We start from the raw sequence: 20,283 nt of genomic DNA on the forward strand, positions 1-20,283 counted from the left end.
CTTGAAGGAACCGTGTTTTATTCACTTTATCTCCCCCCGTGCCTGGTCCAGAGAATGTTCTTCATCAATGTGTGATCAGTTAGAGAAGGAGGAAGGCAGTGAAGTGATAGAGCCTTGTGTCCCAGCCAGACCGTGAGCTGCCTGAGAGCAGCAGCTTCACCTCTCCACCGCCTCCTCCTCCCCTTCGTCCTCCCACAGTAAAACCCAACATGAGATTGGGCTCAGAGTGGGCACATAGATGAGTGATGGCTTCACTCAAGACTTTAAAACTCTCCACCTATACGACTTTTGGATAATATCTTTATTTAGCTCAGGTAGATGCTTCCCACACATTTCTGGATACTTGTGTTAGAATTTTCTCCATAGCACTCAATAAACTGTTCTTAAGCTCTCATATATGGTAAATGCAAACATACAAGTACAATACAGTCTAAAATAAAAAGACCCTTGCATACAAACATTTTTGAAAGACGTTTTAACACAGGGCATAGGGAAAGGAGACCCAGTAGAAGGTGATTGAATTACTACCCCTTCCCTCCTGACCTGGTCCTGGTGCCTGGATTTGGGCACTCCCTCTGTTCTCTGCTCCCCTTAGACACAAGTCCCCAGCCCATCCTGGACAGGAACAGGGACTTTGCAAGGCCAGGAGGCAGACCTGTTCCTGCCTGCAGAGAGGAAGGTGATCTCCCAGGCACAGTGTCCCAGACCCTAGTGGTCAGATCGCTCAGCCTTGTATAAGTGGGGAGACCACCCCTGTGTCAGTATCCTGGACTGCCTCTCCCTTTCACTCTTTTTTTTTCCCTAATAAACTTATTTATTTATTTTTGACTACATTGGGTCTTCGTTGCTGCGCACAGGCTTTCTTTAGTTATGGCGAGTGAGGGCTACTCTTCGTTGCGGTGCGCGGGCTTCTCACTGCGGTGGCTTCTCTTGTTGCGGAGCACAGGCTCTAGGCATGGGGGCTTCAGTAGTTGCAGCATGTGGGCTCAGTAGTTGTGGCTCATGGGCTCTAGAGTGCAGGCTCAGTAGTTGTGGTGCACAGGGTTAGTTGCTCTGTGGCATGTGGGATCTTCCTGGACCAGGTATCGAACCCATGTCCCCTGCATTGGCAGGCGGATTCTTAACCACTGCACCACCAGGGAAATCCCTCCCCTTCACTCTTGACAGCTCCCAATTGTCAAAGAGATTGGACAGGCCCTGGTGTTGCCTGCTCTAAATGTTTCTCAAGCCAGTCAGCCTGAACAGAGAGTCAGCCAGCTGGTGAGCCCAGGGGCTTCCAAAGAGCTCTTTAGAGGTTTCCAGAGGCCTGAGGACCCCCTATCCCTTCCAGGCCTCCTAGCTTAAGCACAACTTCGGAAGGGCTCCATCAGCTCCTGTGTGACCCCTGCTGTGTCCACTGTCTGTGGTCAGTGCGCAGAAGGACAAGTCCAGGGTAGGGGGCAGGTATAATCTCTCAGGTTTGCCCACAGCTCAGACAGCAAAAAATCAGCCAGACAATATCTGTGCGTTTAGGCCAAAGTTTAGACTCCCTGGGTCAGCCCCCTGGCCTGGCTGCCCAGACAGGCCAGTACAGAGTCTAGGCTGCAGGGTTCTCCGTCCCATGAGAGCGCATGTGCACCTGGAAGTGCTCACAGTGGGCATGCTTCATGGTCAGCCCGTATATGGGGGTCATGTCCACCTTCACACCCGGGGTCACACGGAATTCCACCTGCTGCAGGAGGATGGCCAGGAAGAGAAAGACCTCCCAGCGGGCAATGGTCTCACCGATGCACTTCCGCTTGCCCAAACCGAAAAGAATCACCTTCTCACTGAGTGCTTTGTTGATGGTGCCATCAGCGGTGAGAAACCGTTCTGGCCAGAAGGCAGATGGATCATCCCACAGCTTCCTGTAATTGAAGAGAGGCAGCTGAAGTAGTAGCCTGGGGGCTCAGAACCATCAGGTGGGTTGAGCCCCAGCTCAAAAGAATAGGGTTTAGGCAAGTAGCCCAGGGACAGGAGAGTCTGACGCTCAGGAGAGAGTGAAGCTTCCCCTGCCCCCTCTCAACTTACTGGTCATGGTTGATCTGCCACTGGTTTACAAAGACACAACGCCCCTTGGGGATGTAAAAGCCATTCAGACTTGTGTCTCTTGTGGTACTGGGGAGGGGGGAAGCTCAGTTAGACTCAGGGCCACAAGGAGATCCCCCTGCCTCCCATACCATGTCCCTCCCACCACCCTGATCAGGTACATGAACTGGAGTAAGGTCCAACATCAGACAGCAATGGACCCGTGGAGCCTCACCTGTGGGGGATGGTGAAGGGGATGAAAGAGGAATGTCGGAAGGTCTCCAGAATGAACGCCTCCAAATAGGGCAGCTGGGGTCTGTCAGAGAGCCGGGGCTGCCGTGCACTGCCAATCGCTGTGTCTGCAGAACACAAAGGACCAGACAGATGAAGGGGCCACTCAGACCTTGGTTGGACCTCCTGTCTTGAGCACACTGAAGGAAGCCACCACCTACCCAGTTCCTCCTGAATCTTTTTCTGCACGCTGGGGCTTGTCACCAGGTACATGAGGCTCCAGGAGATGGCAGTTGTGACTGTGTCAAACCCTGGCCAGGGGAGAATAGAGGGCAAAGTTAGGTGGTTGGTGGGTCCGGACATCTGGGAAGAGGAAGGGCACAATGGGGTAGCTCATACCAGCTCCAAAGAGGTCCATGACGACATTAACGATCTTCTCATCTGACACCTGGATATTGGCATTCTCATCCAGTCTCTTGTCCTGACAGTGCTCAATCAGGCTGTCTGTGATGTCCCGAATGCGGCCCTGGGTAGGGAAGGCCCACGGGTGAGCAAGATCCCAAACCCAGACTTGCCTCTCATCCAGGCCTGGTCCCTTCCCATCCCTAGCATCTTCCTTCAGGAGGTGACTGCCCCACGTCCGAGGCTACCACTGCAGCTTCTCTTGCCTCTCCAAGGCTGTCTCCTGACTCAGGATACTTGCAGCCCCAACTCTGAGGGACACCTGACACAGAGTCCAGTACCATTATCATCTGGACATGCTTTTTACCCTTTTCTCTCCCATGAGGCCAGAAGACCAACTCTTTAACTCTTTCTGGTCCCCACAATAACTGGCCTAGGGTCCTGCATGGACTGGCTATTCAGTAAATATTGCTGTCTGATGGAAAGATAGAAGGGCTGGTCAAGAAAAAGTTCTATCTCCCTGCCAAGGATGGACTCCCCTCCACTACTGGCTTCAAAATCCCAGGGTGAAGGCCCGCGAGAGCCTGCCAAACCCTATGCTGCTCCAGTTATCTCTGACCTCCTGACCCCTGACCCTACCCACTCCCTACCACTCATCTGCCCCTCCCCAGCCTGTACCTTCTCAAACGTTTTATAGTGTTCCGTGAGCATCTTCTGCATGAAAATGTAGAACCTCTGATTCAAGTCCTTGAAGGCATCCAGGGCAGTGTTGGGCAGGTAACGGAGGATAGGGATGAAGTCGGCTGGGTGCCCAGAGGCAGCCACCTCCCCGAACTCATTACTCAGGCTGACTATGCTAAGCAGCTCTTGGTTGTCATGGTCATAGCGTCGGCCAAAGCACATGGCACAGATGACATTGGCCACTGACACCACTACATACCTATAGGGGTCAAAGCGCCCAGGTCCTGCCATCAGCTCCTGGAACTTGTCGATGAGGTACTTGGCCTCCTTGCTCACGTGCTCTTCCAGGTAACAGGAGGACGAGGAAGCCGGGTCTGAGGCAACGGAGAAGGAGTTGAGAGCATTCTGGGCCAGGCGTCGCCGGGCAGCCCACACTGGTCCAGAGTCTGCGTTGAAGGTCATACTCTGGCCATCAGCGACTAAGGTGAAGCTGTAGAGGTCAGGCCGGCCCTTGAAGTCATCACCCTGCCGCACCAGGGCCTGCCGGATGGTGTCCAGGCCGCTGAGCACCAGCACGGGTGTGCAGCCAATGCGGATCTGCAGCACGTCTCCATAGCGCTGGCTCAGCCGCGACAGGGCCAAGTGTGGGGTCTTCCCCAAGGTCAGCACATGCCCGATCAGGGGCCAGCTCCAGGGCCCTGGTGGACTCTTCAGGCCTTTAGGGACCTGAGGCTGCCAGGCCCTGACCACCCAGAATACCAGGCAGAAGGTGGCAGAGGCCAGGAGAAGCTCTGTGGCCGAGATGGGGATGGAGAGTCCAAACACAGAGAACATGATCAGTGTAGAGATTCCAAGGTGGCCGCTGAGAGGTGGGATAGGAGGGAAAGATCAAGACATCAGTTTGGGAGCTGGGAGGAGCCAGTGTCCTAAAGTGTCAGCACACTGGTCAAAGAAAAGGAAACTCTTATCCAGAACTGTTCACTGGACACGAAGGGGAAGAGGAGGTAGGAGAAGCTGTTTGTTGAGCTGCCACTATATGCCAAGAATTTTAGTTATTCTTCATTCAGTCCTGGCCACAGCCTATGTGGTAGGCTGCAGTGAGGCTCAGAGAAGGTATGTAACTTGCCCAAGGTCACACAGCCAGGAAGTATAGGATCCAAATCCCAATGAAAATTTGCCTAATTCCAGAACACTTTCTCTTAACTGCTGCACCAATCTAAACATCAGCCTGTGATTTCCATAGAGCACCTATACTATTATTTACTTCATATTTTTCTAAAATCAACTTTAAATCCACCCACTTAGCATCATTCCAAACCATAATATCTGTGTGAAAGTACTGGGGTTTTTTTCCCTAACATATATTAAATAAACACATAATCGATGTGTATCACCCAATTCCCCTTGAGTACTACCCACCCAACTAGGGAAAACGCTATCAGAGAGCAACGGATCATCCACTCCTTCAGCCTTGTTTCACATTTGGGGAAACTCACTTCCAGAGGAGGCACTGACTTGGCTAAAGCCACCCAGCACTCAGACAGAGCCAGGACTCAGACCTCTTAGGGAAAGTTCCCTGGGAAGTTTCCAGCTCCTGTCATAGATACCTCCCTTGGAAGAGTGGTCAGATCAATCCATGAAAAGGGATTTTCCCAGAACCTTCAGTTCTCTATTGCTCAAACCCAGGGTCTAGGGAATCCTGCCAGACTCTGGGACAGGGTGGGGCGGGGACGGAAGACTGCCCCCTTACTGTCTAAGCCACTCTGCCCTCATCCCCAGCTCTCTGAGTTCAACTGACACACGGTTTAAAAGCAGCTGGAGGCCAGCTAGATTGAGGCTCCCGGTCACAGAATTCCAGGCCAGGGTTTTCATTGGGCTCAATTCTCAATGAATGAATAGTCTGGGCCTCCCCCATTTGCCAGTCACTAGAGAGCTGTGAATAAATGGAAGGCTCCCACCAGGCAAAGGCTGCAAGAAGACTCCAGACTGGAATCTGGGAAACTAGGAATGGAGCTGAGTTTAACAGAGGCTGAGACAATACTTTCTCTCTAGGTTCGGTCTAGAAAGGGTGTGCAAATTCATGGACTACTCTCTTCGAGGCATGGGGCTCTGACTGGGACATCTTACTGGTGCCCTGGACTGGTGGTCAGGGCACCCAGTGTTCCAGGCTCTATGATGCGGCCTTGGATTAGTCGGTTCATTTTACCCATCTCGGCTCCAGTCACATCACCTGAGAGAGGGAGTGCGACATGATCTCTGATTCAGGGTGCCCAGCTGATCTCAGAGAAGAGAAAACCCAGATCTGACCTGGGGAAACTCACAGTCTGACTAGTGAGGTTTCCCCACAGAAGAGCCAGCCAAGATAAGGAGGTTGTATGGTTCCTACCTCAACTACTATAGCCATCTGTCTAGGGAGGCTTCCTGGAGGAGCTGAATCCCAAAGCACACTTTAGTCCCAATTCCTTGAGTGAACTGGGGACACTGCTATGCCTTGGTGTGCCATGGTTTTCCCTTCTGCACACTGGGTGCCCCAAAGACCTCTAGCCTTGGTAAGATGGTAGGAGGCCAATCTTCTAGATCAATTCTCCTTTGATTTGGATATGTTGAAGTTTTGTTGAGAAGGAGGTTGGAGAGTAGATTAGCAAAGTTCCAAGAGCAAAATTACAGTGTGTTAAACTGTGGGGGGAAAATTAGTCGTATTTTTTCCCTACGTGGGATATAACACTGTGAAATTCAATCTTCAACTGAAGGCCCGGCAATTTTCCTAAAACACAGTTCTTTGTTTCTTTCCTTAACAAAGTTTAAGCTAGTGTTAATAAATTAAAAAGAGAAACTGCTTGTCTGTCCACTTCAGCTTTGTTTTATGCCCATTTCATATTGTTGCCTGTGTTGTAATTCATACTTTTATACCATTTCTGATGTGTAAAATTGGTCGTCTTGTAAATATCTTATAAAGAGTTCAATGGTAGGGCTTCCCTGGTGGAGCAGTGGTTGCGAGTCCGCCTGCCGATGCAGGGGACACGGGTTTGTGCCCCGGTCCGGGAAGATCCCACATGCCGCGGAGCGGCTGGGCCCGTGAGCCATGGCCGCTGAGCCTGTGCGTCCGGAGCCTGTGCCCCGCAACGGGAGAGGCCACGACAGTGAAAGACCCATGTACCACAAAAAAAAAAAAAAAAAAAAAAAAGAGTTCAGTGGTAAATAAACTATTGTGGCTGTTAATTTTGAAAAAAAAAAAAAAAGATGGTAGGAGGCCAAGAGAAGTTGAGTTTTCAGGGTCAAACTTTCTGCAGGGGGCGGTCTCTCACATTGACTGCCCCCAGCAGAGGACAGAGAAGACAGTCAATGGAACAGGGTAGGCCCCTCGGCAGTGCCCAGGACTCCCACTCAGATCAGCCTCCCATGTCGGGCCAGCACACCTCAGCACTGACAAGCTATGCCTTGGGAGGGTGGCTCCAGCCAGGGGTAGCTTTTAGATAAGTCAGGGTACAGCTAGTAAGAACCCAACCTGCCCCCTCCATCCACCCTGACCACCCAGGAGAAGCCCCCCTCACACAGCCTGAAGGAGGGCTGCACTGGCTCACCTGTGTCCTTATTCCAGCCTCCCAGGTGACCCTCATGGGGAAGCCCCAAGGCATTCATGGAGTCAGTGGGAGATGGAGCTGGAGCCTGGGTCCTGGAGTCCTGAGAGGGGAGCACCTGTGTCTAGAGTTCTGGTACTAGTCATGGGACCTTGGGCAAGTCCTGCCCTTCCTCAGCCTTCAGTTTCCCCACTTAGTGAGGGAGCTGGACTGCCTCCTCACTAGGGACACTCTTAGTCTCTTTTTTTTGAGGTGCTAGACCAGGAAGACCTTGATGTATCAAAATTTTCCTTTGGGGGGAGGGAAGGGACAACCCAGAAGCCCCCAGCACTCACCTGCGTCTGTGGGGGGGTGCAGAGCTGAGCTGGGAAGAGTGATCTCTGGAGCCAGGGACCCCCAAAGAAGATCAGGGAAGGCTCCAAGGAACTGTCACCTTCAGGGTGAGCGGGAAGGCACTGCCACCTTTATAGGCGGCTTTCGCGTGTGGCCACGCCTCCTGGAGCGCTGGGATGGGGCGAGGGGGGGCGGGTGCGGGGGGGGGGGGGTGCGGCTGGCGAATGGTTGCTTTAGGATGGAGAGAGGAGTGGGGAGACAGGACGCAGGGGTTAGGTAAGAACCCACTATGGGATGCCTCAACCAAGTGCCAGCACTTAAAGGGGTGAGAGTTAGGGACACCTGGGACCCCCAGTTCCGAGGTACCCCATGGATAGGGCAGAGCCCAGCTGAGAAGGTTTTGGGGGAGTAGTCCCATGATAGCCCGAAAGAGGGTATGGGGGTGCTCTATCCCCGGGCACGGGGACCCCTCTCCCTCATTTTTGCACCCACTGAACTTTGGGCGTGCAATTGCTTCCTCCTCACTACTAGCAGATGGGGGCCAGGCAGGCAGGGAGGGGCGGAGCTGCCGGGTGATGACCTCCTAACCCGGGTTATTGAGTCCAGGCTCGCGTGAGAAGCACGACGACCCCAGCCCCGAGGTCACCGGGGCGGGAAGGCCAGAGGCGCCGATGGGCTGGCCCCTTCCCCCAGAGCCCTCGGCCCCCCCACCCCAGAGCCCGGAAGACTAGCAGAAGTCAGCGTTCCCTGACGGAGGGGCGGGAAGAGATGGGGAAAGTGCAGTATCGCCGAGCGCGCACTAGCGGGGACACGTTGAGGCGCCGGGGCCACTTTGGAATGCTGCAAACCAAGGGTACTTCCAGCCAGGACCCACGGGCCCTCGAGGTTCCCAGGGTTGCTAGCGCTTTGGCATGGCAGGGAACTCGGGCGGCGAGTGGATCTCCTGGTGGCCGAGAAAAGGGTTAGAGGGAGGCCCTTGGGCGAGCAAGAGAGGGGGCCCAGGGAATAAAGAGGGGGGCGCCCGGCGCACATGCCTCCCCAGGCTAGCGTGCATGTGTCTGGCACATCCCTCCAGGGGGCAGAGGTCACGCGGTCCATCCCGGCCCCACCTGGCTAGGGGCGCGGTGCCCAGAAGTTGCGTGAGAAGGACCCGGAGGCCCGCGCAGCCACCCAGCCGCCCAACTCCCGGGCCCGGCTCGGTCCCCCGGCACAGTCACGCGAGCGCAGGCGGAGGGGTGAGGGTGGGGGTGGGGGGAGGGGTGGGGGGAGGAGTCGGGAGCGGGGCTCTTAAAGGGCCAGTCTCTAGTGGAGCGTTGGGGTAGAGGTGGAGGGAGAGGAGCCGCAGAACCCTCGTAGGTGCGTGATTGGATGGGGCGGGGGGGGGGGCAGTGCAAAGGGCCTAGGTTTGCGTGCAGAGCTGGGCTTTTGCAAGCAAGCGGGCTCCTGAGTGTGTCCTTATTTTTGGTCCACGCCTGTGGCGGGACATGCAGCCCCAGCACAGCCCGGGTCGCCTGGCCGGCTGCCTCCGACACTGTCCTCGACCCTGCCGAGGCTTCCCGATGTAGGGTGTCCAGGCGTATTTGCATGTTTAGCTCAACGTGTCCCCAGCTAACCACATCACCCGCCCTCGCCGCCGCGCTCCCCAACCCTACAAATAGCACTGCCATCCACTGGCCCAGACCAGAAAACGGAGCCTCATCCTGCCCCATCACCTCCCACTGCAGTTGGATGCCACCTCGTGCACTGCACAAATAAATATTTACCAAATGCCTACTATGTGCCAGACACAGCTCTGGACGCTGGCGATTGATATAGAGGTGAACAAAACTGACAACCTCCTGCTTTCCTGTAGCTTACATTGTGAGGCAAGGAGGGTGGGAGGTGGAGACAGAAAACGCAGAGAGTCTCAGAGGGTGAAAAGTGCTATAGAGAAAAATAAGACAGAGAAGGGGTAGGAATCATGTGGGGTCAGACTGCAATTCAAAAAAGGCTGGTTGGGGAAGGCCTCACTGAGAAAATGACACCCAGCCCAGGCAGGAGGGTGAAATCAAGAATCAAGGCGGATATCTGGAAGAAGAGTGCACCCGGCAGAAGGAACAGCAAGTTCAAAAGCCCTGCACAGCTGTCCTTGGGAGAGGGAGCAGTACCAGGGGCACTGGAAATATGCAGTGTCTTGTGACTGGGAAGTTCTCCTGGAATTTAGTACCCCCAGCGGGTGGGCTGCTGGGGCGGGGGTGGGGGGGGCGGGAAGCCCTGCCCCAGGTGCAAGGAGCATCTCGCTGAGAAACATGGGACTTCCTTTGTGTGAGTTAGAGACTTTGTGGGCTCTGAGTCAAGGAAGATCACTGGCTACTGTGCTGAGAACAGACTGAAGGGGTAAAGGACATATTTCTCCACTTTGGTATCTGTCCAACCCCACTGCCACAACCTCATCCAGGCCCCCTTCATTGCTCCCTAGAGTACAGCCTCGAAGCCTGGGTACCATCTGCCTTTCACTCTCTCCAATTCCTTCTCCACCCTGTGGCATCCAAAGTGGTCTTTTCAAAAATGCATAATCTCATTCCAACACCACCTTGCCCCTTCAGTAGCTTCCATCTGAATAGAAACCAGAATCTTTAGCAGAACCTACCAGGAATGCCCACCTCTACTTCTAATCTCCCCTACTTAAAGTCTCAGCTAAAACATCACTTCCTCTGAGAAGACTTCCTGGATCCTTTCCACAGCAAGTTAGATTTCTCCTGGTCTGTTTCCAGCACTATTCCATGGTAATTCTCAGGACATTTGACTCTTGCTAGTACCCCAGCCCAACCTGTCACTCCATCCCCCATGCTCTAACACAGAAAACCAGCCTGTGGGAAATTGATCTAATAAGCCAAGTCCTTGCAAGATAAAGGACTTGGTAAAGGAGTTAAACCCAGCTGTATTACGAATGGGGCACATGACCAGGGTGTTGAGCCCAAAGTACTGATGATATAATGGTGGAATTTAGGTAACAGAACAAGCAGGAGGCAAGGGAGGTATTGCTGAGCTTCCATTCTGTCCAGCATCCTTCCATTCATTTCACCTTTGCATCTCTGGCTCAGCCTGAGAAACTCCATGGTACCCAAGAGAGGTCTGTCCTTTAATCCCAGCTGGGGCTAGAGCCACAGAGAATGGAAAAAACTTGTGTAGAAGCCATGGCAAGGAAGTGGGAAGCAAGGTACTCTCAAATCCATCACTCTGCTCTGCAGCCCAATCTCTCCCTTGGCACTCAGAGTCCCCACCAATGCCCTAGCTCTAGAGAATCATGGCAGCCTGCTCATCATGGCTGGAAGACCATCTGCTGGGGTTCCTGACCAAGACACAGAAAACCACTTCTCTCGATAGAAGATACACTGCTTTTCTCACATTCTCCAAGAGGCTCTTAATCCCAAAGAAATTCATTAGCTAATTAAGCCAATTCCTCTCCCACTTCTCAGCTGGAGAGACCGATGTCAAAAAGAAGAAGGCCCAAGGACAAATGACAGATCAAAACAGAGCCCAGAACCCTAGCCCCTTTCTTCCAGGCCAGGGCTCTTCCCACCATGATTTATTGTCCCAGACTACCAGCAAAGCCCCAGGGGGGGCAAAGGTAGACAGGCTCAGCCTCTAGGTCAGGGCCCCCCATCTCCCCATCTTCCTGGACAAGAGTCTGGGGCACTGGGGTTATGGGAGGCCCTGCACTTCTCATCACCAAGCCCTGTCTTGGGGAACAGCTCACAAGATAGGAGGGGGCCCTCAGGAGCATGGGGCAGAGAAAGAGGGAAACAGGCAGGAGGTTAGAGGACCTTGACCTGGAGCTGAACAGCCAATCCTGGGTCAAAGTTTGTATACCTTTGCGTGAGAAGCCCTTTGGCTAGGATTCCCTAGCGATCGATACCAGGAACACAGGGGAAGGGGTGGGCAGTGCAGAAAGGAGAGGGCTCTGGGCTGGAGGCAGAGAGACAGCTGAGGGTTTGGGCCCAGCAGAGTGACCCAGCTTAGAGTCTTCAGTCAGCACTGCTGAGGGCTACGTGGCAAGGGGATGAGGAGACAACAAGACCCAGAATAAAACCCCTACCCCACAGTGGAAGCAGGAAGCACGCTGAACAGAGCCTATGCTAAATCTGGAAATGCTACAGGAGCTGTGAGAAGGCTGAGGTCCCTGGGGGAGAGCAGAGGACTAGAGAAGGGTCCCGGCATATGAGGAGTACAGGGAGGGCACACCTGGCATCGGAGGGGGCATAACTTGAACAAGTGGGAGGTGGAGGTGAGGCAGTTTGAGAAGAGTGGAGTTTGAGTGGATGTGGAGAACTGGGACTTGTCTTCCAAAGTGTCCTCACCCCACCAAGCCACCCTCCACCCCACCTGAGATCTGAGCCCTGAGCACCTTCTCCTCTCCTACCTGTGCCCAGAGAGCCAGAGAGATTCGGTTTGCAGGATCCAAGGCTCAGATAGGGCAACCCCTGGCTCTCTGGCTCTTGGCTGCTATAGATAGGGTGACAATACTTTCCCAGGATAGTCTTGGACTAAGCCTGTTGTCTTGTCTATTAAAAGTGCCCTCGTTCCTTCTCAAAAGAGTCCTGGCTTGGACAATAAATTATATGGTCACACCAGTGATAGTCGACATGTGAGTGGTTTCGTGTGCCCAGGATCCATCCTCTCTTCTTCTTGAAATACCACTTCAATTGTCCTTTGGGGACCACCCCACCCTTACTCTTAGCCAATAGGCTTGGTGGAACTAACCCTACCCCAGGCTACCAGGCTGACACATGACTCAGACCAAGCCACTGAGAGCCCTGTGGGGTTTTAATGAAATTGTTGGAAAGAAATGTTCTTTCTGCCAGTGGTGGCTAAGCTGGTTAGAAAATTCTGGACCTACCAGTGGCCATTTTTTAAGAAGCCCATTAGAAGAAAGAAGAACTGGGAGATGAGGGGAGGGAGGGAAAGAATTGATGACATTGAGCACCTAGATCCAGTTATTCCTGAAGCCAATGAAGTTCACCATAAAACATCTCTGTTATGTGAGTCAATAACATCACCACCTCCACCATCTCCTCCTTTCCCCCTTTTTCCTTCTTCTTTACGGTTTCCTCTTTCTCTTCTTCTTTCTCCTCCTTCTCCTCCTCCTCATCTTTCTCTTCTAGTAGGAGTGGGTTTGGGGGTTTGCAACTGGAAGAATTATAACCCAAACCTGCAGGCCAGAGAGGCTTACCCAACAGTGTTCTCTGAGTGATTAAACCTCGGAACTTGAGACAGATCTAAAAAAGGCCTGGGCAGGTTGGACAGAATCCTAAGAAGTTACTCCTAATAACTTCCCACTGGTTTGTCTCTGTGCCAACAATGTCTCCATCAGCACCACTGCGAGCGGCTAGTTGTATCTCCAGAAGACCCCATGGTGGAGGTGAGGAGTTGTTGGCTGGGAAGTGCCTGGAGAGAATCCACACTCGAGGCAGAGATCATCAGATGAGTCTGTGCCATCTCACTGCTCTGGGAGCAGAGTTCACACCCTGCTGGCTGGGATGCCCTGGGAAGGAAGGTGCCCCATATGCACTCCCAGCTCCTAGCTGAGGAAGTGACCCCATCCTTTCCCCAAGTTGAAGTTTTCAGAGGAAGTTTTTGAAGAATCTCAGAGGAAACAGTCCTTACAATGGCCTGCAGGTCCCTTCCAGATGTGGCTCCCTTTATCCCTCTGACCTCCTCACCTGTTACTCCTGCTTCCCCGGCTCAGTCCTCTCCAGGCACAAGAGTAGCCTGAGGTTCCTAAGACACACCAGGCAAGTCCCTCCCTGTATCTGTCAGGGTCAGTCCCTGCAGGAAACAGAGAGCCCCCTCAAACTAAGTCATTGAGGAGAATTTAATAAAGGGACCATTCACAAAGGTTCAATGTTTAGGGAAATCAATAGGGACAATGCAGCGGTCCAGGGCTAGCAGCAGCAAGGCCAGAAGTGATGAGGGGAAAGAGCTGAACAGAACCCAGAGGAGGTGGCTGTGGAGAGGCTATAGAGAGGAGCTCTGGCCGTCAGTAGAGAGTTGCTGCTAGCATGCAAAGACCCTACAGGGAGAGAGCCTAATACTCTGATCTGGGACTTCCCTGGTAGTGCAGTTGTTAAGAATCCACCTGCCAATGCAGGGGACACGGGTTCGAGCCCTGGTCCAGGAAGATCCCACATGCCGTGGAGCAACTAAGCCTGCGTGCCACAACTACTGAGCCCACACACCACAGCTACTGAAGCCCGTGCACCTAAAGCCCGTGCTCTGCAATAAGAGAAGCCACCGCAATGAGAAGCCCATGCAACATAACGAAGAGTAGCCCCTGCTCACCACAACTAGAGAAAGCCCACACACAACAACGAAGACCCAACACAGCCAATTAATTAATTAATTAATTAACTATTTTAAAAAGGGATGTATAACAAGAGATGTGCTCTTGTCCCTCTGGCCCTTGTCATGTCTGGATGTGTTGGCCGGAACTGTAGCAGCCATCTTGTGACCTTGGGGAAAGGCTGATATTCCAAGGATGGTGGAGCAGAAATTTGCAAAGAACCAGTTTATTATTCACGGTCCTTGCAAGAACAGAATCCATTCAAAACTGGATCATTGAGAAGAGTTTAATAAGGGGACTATTTACAAAGGTGTTGACAGGTTATAGAGAAACTAACACAGGATAGTGTGGTACCATATGACTAGTAACAGAGAGGAGCCCTTCCTATCTTGAGCCTGAAGGGGCAAGAGGAAGGATCTGTTTCTGGAGCCCAGAGAGAGAGAACTGTGAGGAGAAGAGCGCTGCCTGGCAGGAGCTGTGGCCTAGCATGGTGACTTTGCAGGGAGGGTCTGGAGAAAAAATACCCCAGACTCACTCTCCTCCCACCCTCCCATCTCATGCCCATGCCTCCCATTGACTGAACCCAACAAGTCGCCAGAGGGTGGGGAGCCCACTGACACAGTCTGCTGAGGTCAGCCTCTCGCTGCATAGAGCAGGGTGGAGAAGGGGGGGAGTGGATGTGGAGGACAAAGAGGATTTTCAGCACAACCTGGGTCTGCAATGATCTCATTCATCTGTTTGCTTGCTTGTTGTCAGTCTCCTCCACAAAGGCAAGGTCTGTGTTATTCACTGCTCTAAGTTTCCTCTGAGAACAGTGGCTGGCAACATAATTTATGCTCAAAGAATATGGCTGAACATCCACTATGTGACAGGTACTGCACTAAAAACTGAGTAAATAAGAACATAGTTTGCTTCAAGTTGTTCATGGTCTAGAGAGGGCAAAGGAAACCAAAGCAATATGCCACTGTGGTGTTTGTGCCACGGGAGAGCTATGCCCAAAGGAGGAGGATCTAAACCAGAGTAGGGGGTCAGTACACACCCCAGAGGAGGTGGACCTGGAGCAAAGTTTTGGAGGCTTTGCTTTAATGGAGAGATGAGAATGCTTTGTCACATATGCATCATAGTACTGCAATATAAGTAAGCATCTCTAACCTGGAAGCGATGCATTTCCATGAGAGTGTTTGTTGGATGGGGAAGAGGTGGTTGAGAGGAGGTTAGCGTGTTCCAGGCAGAGGGAACAACATGTTTGAATGCACAGAGGCAGAAAACTAGAAGAATTCTAAGAGTTCCTTCTGACTGGTGGATGTATGAGAGGGAGGGAGTCGTGGGAAACAAGGTGAGAGAAGTGAGTAGGAACTGGCTCACATGCTGAGCTAAGGAGTATGGTTTGGTTTTTGAATGTCTTAAGATATTAGTACTAAGGGGTTTTACAAAGGGATATGGATTGCTCAGATTTGCAATTTCAGGAAGTTCACTTGGGTGGCACTGTGGAGCCCAGATTGGAGGGATGGGATGGAGGGAGCCTAGAACTGTGCCATCCAATACAGTAGCCACTAGCCACACGCAGCTAATTACATTTAAAATTAAATAGAATTTAAAATTCAGTATTTCTAGGGCTTCCCTGGTGGTGCAGTGGTTGAGAGTCCGCCTGCCGATGCAGGGGACACGGGTTCATGCCCCAGTCCGGGAGGATCCCACATGCCGCAGAGCGGCTAGGCCCGTGAGCCATGGCCGCTGAGCCTGCGCCTCTGGAGCCTGTGCTCCGCCATGGGAGAGGCCACAGCAGTGAGAGGCCCGCATACCGCAAAAAAAAAAAAAAATCAGTATTTCTGTTGTACCAGCCATTTCAAATGCTCGCTAGCCACGTGTGACTGGTGGCTACCTTATTGGATAGCACAGACTTAGAATATTTCCATCATCACAGAAAGTTCTACTGGGCAACACTGCCCTAGAGACAGTGATACCAGATAGGAGTTTCCTGCAAAAGTCCAGGTGGGAAGCGGCGCTGAGAGTCTTCTCTGGGCAGCACCACAGTGTTGGAGAAAGTGGGCAGACTCAAGAGGTATTTAGGTGGTAGAATCGTGAGAGTTTGGTGGGAGGTGAATAAGAGAAGGAGTCTTTGCCGATTCCCAGGTTTCTAGCTAGGGTGATGACCCAGTAGGAAGGTGTTTGGGCAGGGAGGTGACATCATCCATTTGGACATGTTGAGGAGGCAGGCCCTCTGGGTGGACACATGCAGTAGCGGGTGATTGGATGTCCAGGACTGAATCTCCCGGTCCTTATATAATAGACTGTGAGACACACACCCGCCCCAGCTTTAATTATTTGCCTGTGCTTCCCACAGCACCTGTGTCCACCATGATCCTTCCTCTCTGCCAGGTCTGGGCACAGAGATGAATGGGACTCAGCTTCTGTCTTAGAGGGGCCCACAGTCTGATTTAGGGTTTGGTTTAGATGATGATCCAGCCCCAAACTACAGCTCTTTGTGGCTAGATCCACAACAGAGGCGAGAATGGAATGATGAGGGGCACAGAGGAGGACTTGCTCCACAGGAAGCAGGGAAAAGGCTGCCATTTACTGTGTTCTGACCACTGGCCAGGCTGGTGAATGTGCACTGAATAAACTTGTTGAGTGACCCTCACCCTAACCTTAGCCACACCCTGCCTCTCCCTGGGCTCCCCTCTGGATAGTCAACTCTGAATGTGCCTTCTCTCATGATAGCTTCCTGATTTGCCCTCTCCCCTGCCCCGTGCCCACTGAACTGCTTTTCCCCCATATTCCGGCTCTGGGGAAAATTACTTAACATCTTTAGGCTTTCATTTCATCAACTGTAAAATGAGGCCAATAACAGTACCAATTTCATAGTGCTGCTATGAAGCTCAAAGAGACAGCCAATGTTAAACATACAGCACAGATCTTGGGGCATAGTGGGTACTCAATAAATTTCAACTGTAAGGATTATTACTTGTAATTTCTATAAAACCAATGCAGGGAAATGCTGACAGCAGTCTTCATGAAACTCTTAACACAGGATAGCACTCTCACTTGTGAACACTAATTGATTCAACAAATCTTTTTCTAAATACACGCTGTGTGTCAGTCCCCATGCTAGAGACTAGAGATCTGAAGAAAAGCAGAGGTTGCCTTGACCTTCAAGGATCTCACAGTCCATGGGAGAAACAGCATGATGGGGGCTGTCGAGGAGGGCACTTTGGGGCCTGTGGGATCTCAGAGGAGGGGCTCAGACCCAGCCAGCATGGTGACAGCTGAGCAGCATATAAAATGATGAGCAGGAGTTGGCCAGGGAACACAGGATGGGGTGCAGGTTTCCAGTAAAGGGATCAATAAATGGAGAAAGACAATGGAGGCGGGGGCAAGTGGGACGTGGTGGCAAACAAGGCCAGAGAGGTTAAGCAAGAGCTGCCGCTGAAGCCTTTGCATGCCAAGCAAAGGAGTTCAGTTTTTATCTTGAAATCTATGGGGAACATTGAGGGGTTTTAAAAAGGGAAGTAGTCGGGCTTCCTTGGTGGCGCAGTGGTTGAGAGCCCGCCTGCCGATGCAGGGGACACGGGTTCGTGCCCCGGTCCAGGAAGATTCCACATGCTGCGGAGCGGCTGGGCCCATGAACCATGGCCGCTGAGCCTGCGCGTCTGGAGCCTGTGCTCCACAACGGGAGAGGCCACAGCAGTGAGAGGCCCGCGTACTGCAAAAAAAAAAGGGAAGTAGTCAACAGACACTCCAGGATGGTTGAAATCAGAAGATTAAAAACAATCCAATGGTGGTGAGCATGAGAAGCAAATTGAACCCTCAGTCACAGCCAGCGGAAGTAAAACTGGTTCAACTACTTTGGAAAATTGTTCAATGCTAGGATTTATTAACACTGAGCTATGCCTAGCCTATGACCTAGCATTTCCACTCATAGGTCTATACACAGCAGAAATGCATACAGAAACATGTGCAAGAATGTTCACAGCAGCAGGGCTCATCACAGCCCAATACAGAAAGCAACCCAAATGTCAATCAACAGTTGAATGGATAATACATTGCTGTGTATTTGTATTTTAACGGAACACCATACAGCAATGGGGATGAGCTACAACTATACCCAGCACTGTGGACAAATCTCCTAAAAAAGAATAAGTGACAGAAACCAGATACAAAAGAGTACACGCTGCCCACTGAATCATACACTTTAAAAATGTTTGAAACAGGGGCTTCCCTGGTGGCACAGTGGTTGAGAGTCTGCCTGCTGATGCAGGGGACACGGGTTCGTGCCCCCATCCCGGAAGATCCCACATGCCGTGGAGCAGCTGGGCCCGTTGAGCCGTGGCTGCTGAGCCTGCGTGTCTGGAACCTGTGCTCCGCAATGGGAGAGGCCACAACAGTGAGAGGCCCGTGTACTGCAGAAAAAAAAAAAAAATGTGTGAAACAGTAGATTTTATGTTTTATATTTTACCACAATTTTTTAAAGTGAAAGAAAATTCATAGAACTGCATAACACAAAGAGTTCATCTTAATGTAAACCATGGACTTTAGTTGATAATATTGTATTAATATTCATTCACCAATTGTAACAAATGTATCACGCTAATGCAAGATGTTAATAACAGGGGAAATTGATTGGGGGAGGAGGCATATGGGAGCTCTCTGTACTTTCATTCCATTTTTCTGTAAACCTAAAACTGCTATAAAAATGAAATCTATTAAATTTTTAAAGTTCCATGCCAAAAAAAGTACACAGCATGATTTAATTTACATGAAAACCAAAAACTAACAAAACTAATTTATGCTGTTAGAAGTTAGGGTCATTGTTATCCTTAGGGAGAGAGCACGAGGGGTTTCTAGGGTGCTGGTAACATTCTGTCTTTTGATCTGAGGACTGGTTACAAGACTTGTTAAGTCTGTAAAAAATTCATTGAGCTGTACAGATTATCTGCACTTTTTTGTATGCATCTTGTAATTTAATAAAAAGTTTTAAGAAAATATTTAAAATAAAAAGATAAATCATCTCTTATGCAGAAGTCCAAATAATTTACCCAGAGACTGTCCTCAGGGAGGGGAGCAGAACTCTCCACTTGTTGGTGTGGGCTGTGCACATGACTCCCTTCCAAAGAGTACAGTACAGAAAGGGGAAAGGAGTAATGTTCCCATGGAGAAACCTGAAAAACACTACTGCAGCCAGCTGACCAACACCAACATCAACCTTCCTGTCAAGTTGATAGTATGTACCCTTGATATGATATGATGAAAAATGGCACTTTACTCCTATGGTTTTCCTACCAATAACCCATAACCCCAGTCTTACCATGAGAAAAACATCAGGCAAATCACAGTAGTGGGACATTCTACAAAATACCTGACCAGTTCTCCTGAAGAAAGAGTCTGAGAAATGTCTCAACCAAGGGGAGCCTAAAGGGATATGGTGACTCAATGTAACGTGGTGTCCTCCTTGATGGGATCCTGGAACAAGAAAGGACAAAAGGACATTAGGCAAAAACTAAGAAAATCTGAATAAAGTATGACTTTAGATAATTAGAGAGAGAGGGAGAGAGAAAGGAAAAGACAGGAGGAGAGAGAGACAGAGAGAAATAGTCAGTTTTCTACAAAACCTACTCTAACTTCAAACCTTGACCTTTTTTATAGAGTGAGCTGAACCCAATGAAGGTACAGAGAGAAAACATCTTTCCTTTCCTCTCAGCCACAGTCTTCAAACAGGCCCTGTGGCTTTTTCAGATTCCCCAGCCCTGCCTTTTGTTTTTTGTTTGGTTTTTTTTTTTAAGTATTTTAGAATTTTATTTATTTATTTTTGGCTGTGTTGAGTCTTCATTGATGCGCGCGGGCTTTCTCTAGTTGCGTCGAGCAGGGGCTACTTTTCATTGTGGTGTGCGGGCTTCTCATTGAGGTGGCTTCTCTTGTTGCAGAGCACGGCCTCTAGACACGCGGGCTTCAGTAGTTGTGGCATGTGGGCTTCAGTAGCTGTGGCTCGCGGGCTGTAGAGCGCAGGCTCAGTAGTTGTGGTGCACAGGCTTAGTTGCTCCACGGCATGTGGGATCTTCTTGGACCAGGGCTCGAACCCATGTCCCCTGCATTGGCAGGTGGATTCTTAACCACTGTACCACCAGGGAAGTCCCAAAGATAGCTTTATCTGCTTTAATTTTCTGTTGACTGGGGGCAAGGTCTCACTGTGGACTGCCACCATCATTGGGGTAAAGGATCCAGGCCACGACCGCTGTTTCCAGACTCTCTCCATTGTTTCTTTCTTTGATGGTTGGTTGTTGTTTTTTTCTGGGAATCCCCAGCAACACCCCAACTATTGCTCCAGTTTCTCAAGTTCATCAAGGTGTTTTTGTACCTCTTCTTTTACAGTTTAACTCCCACTTTCCCTCTCTCTGTCTCTGTCTCTCCCTCTCATTATCTGAATTGTGGGCAAACACTTTCCTCCTGGCCCCAAGCCCTTTGTTTGGATGTCTCAGACTCAGTGCTAAAACCCAAATGCTTGGATTCTTAACCACTGTGCCACCAGGGAAGTTCCAGGAACCAATCTCTTTATTTGGCTGGTGCTGTTTATCTTCTCTCTTAGCTCCGAATGCCCTTGTATGTAGCAGACGTTCCACTGCCAGCTTTTCATCGAGTACCTTTGAGCCCCAATGTGCCCTCCACATCACACAGTTCCTAACATAGCTGCTGGAC

The 20,283-nt window shown here is 51.1% G+C and overlaps 1 protein-coding gene across 2 annotated transcripts; it reads right to left on the bottom strand.

The window, feature by feature from the left end:
* Nucleotides 1–283: 283 nt before the first annotated feature.
* LOC309802489 (cytochrome P450 1A1) lies at nt 284–7,360 on the bottom strand. Of its 2 annotated transcripts, XM_082618079.1 has the most exons (7): nt 7,274–7,360; nt 3,358–4,222; nt 2,677–2,803; nt 2,499–2,588; nt 2,282–2,405; nt 2,050–2,136; nt 284–1,886 (listed from the first exon to the last, which is right to left on the bottom strand). In XM_082618079.1, exons 2-7 carry the CDS (start codon nt 4,192–4,194, stop codon nt 1,577–1,579), a joined length of 1,575 nt encoding a protein of 524 aa, XP_082474205.1. In that variant the 5' UTR covers nt 4,195–4,222; nt 7,274–7,360; the 3' UTR covers nt 284–1,576. The 2 variants fall into 2 exon arrangements, with proteins under 2 accessions (XP_082474205.1, XP_082474206.1); XM_082618080.1 differs by lacking the exon at nt 2,050–2,136.
* Nucleotides 7,361–20,283: the final 12,923 nt, after the last annotated feature.

This window comes from Mesoplodon mirus (assembly GCF_964341445.2).
Source record: "Mesoplodon mirus genome assembly, chromosome: 4".
Lineage (NCBI taxonomy): Eukaryota > Metazoa > Chordata > Mammalia > Artiodactyla > Ziphiidae > Mesoplodon > Mesoplodon mirus.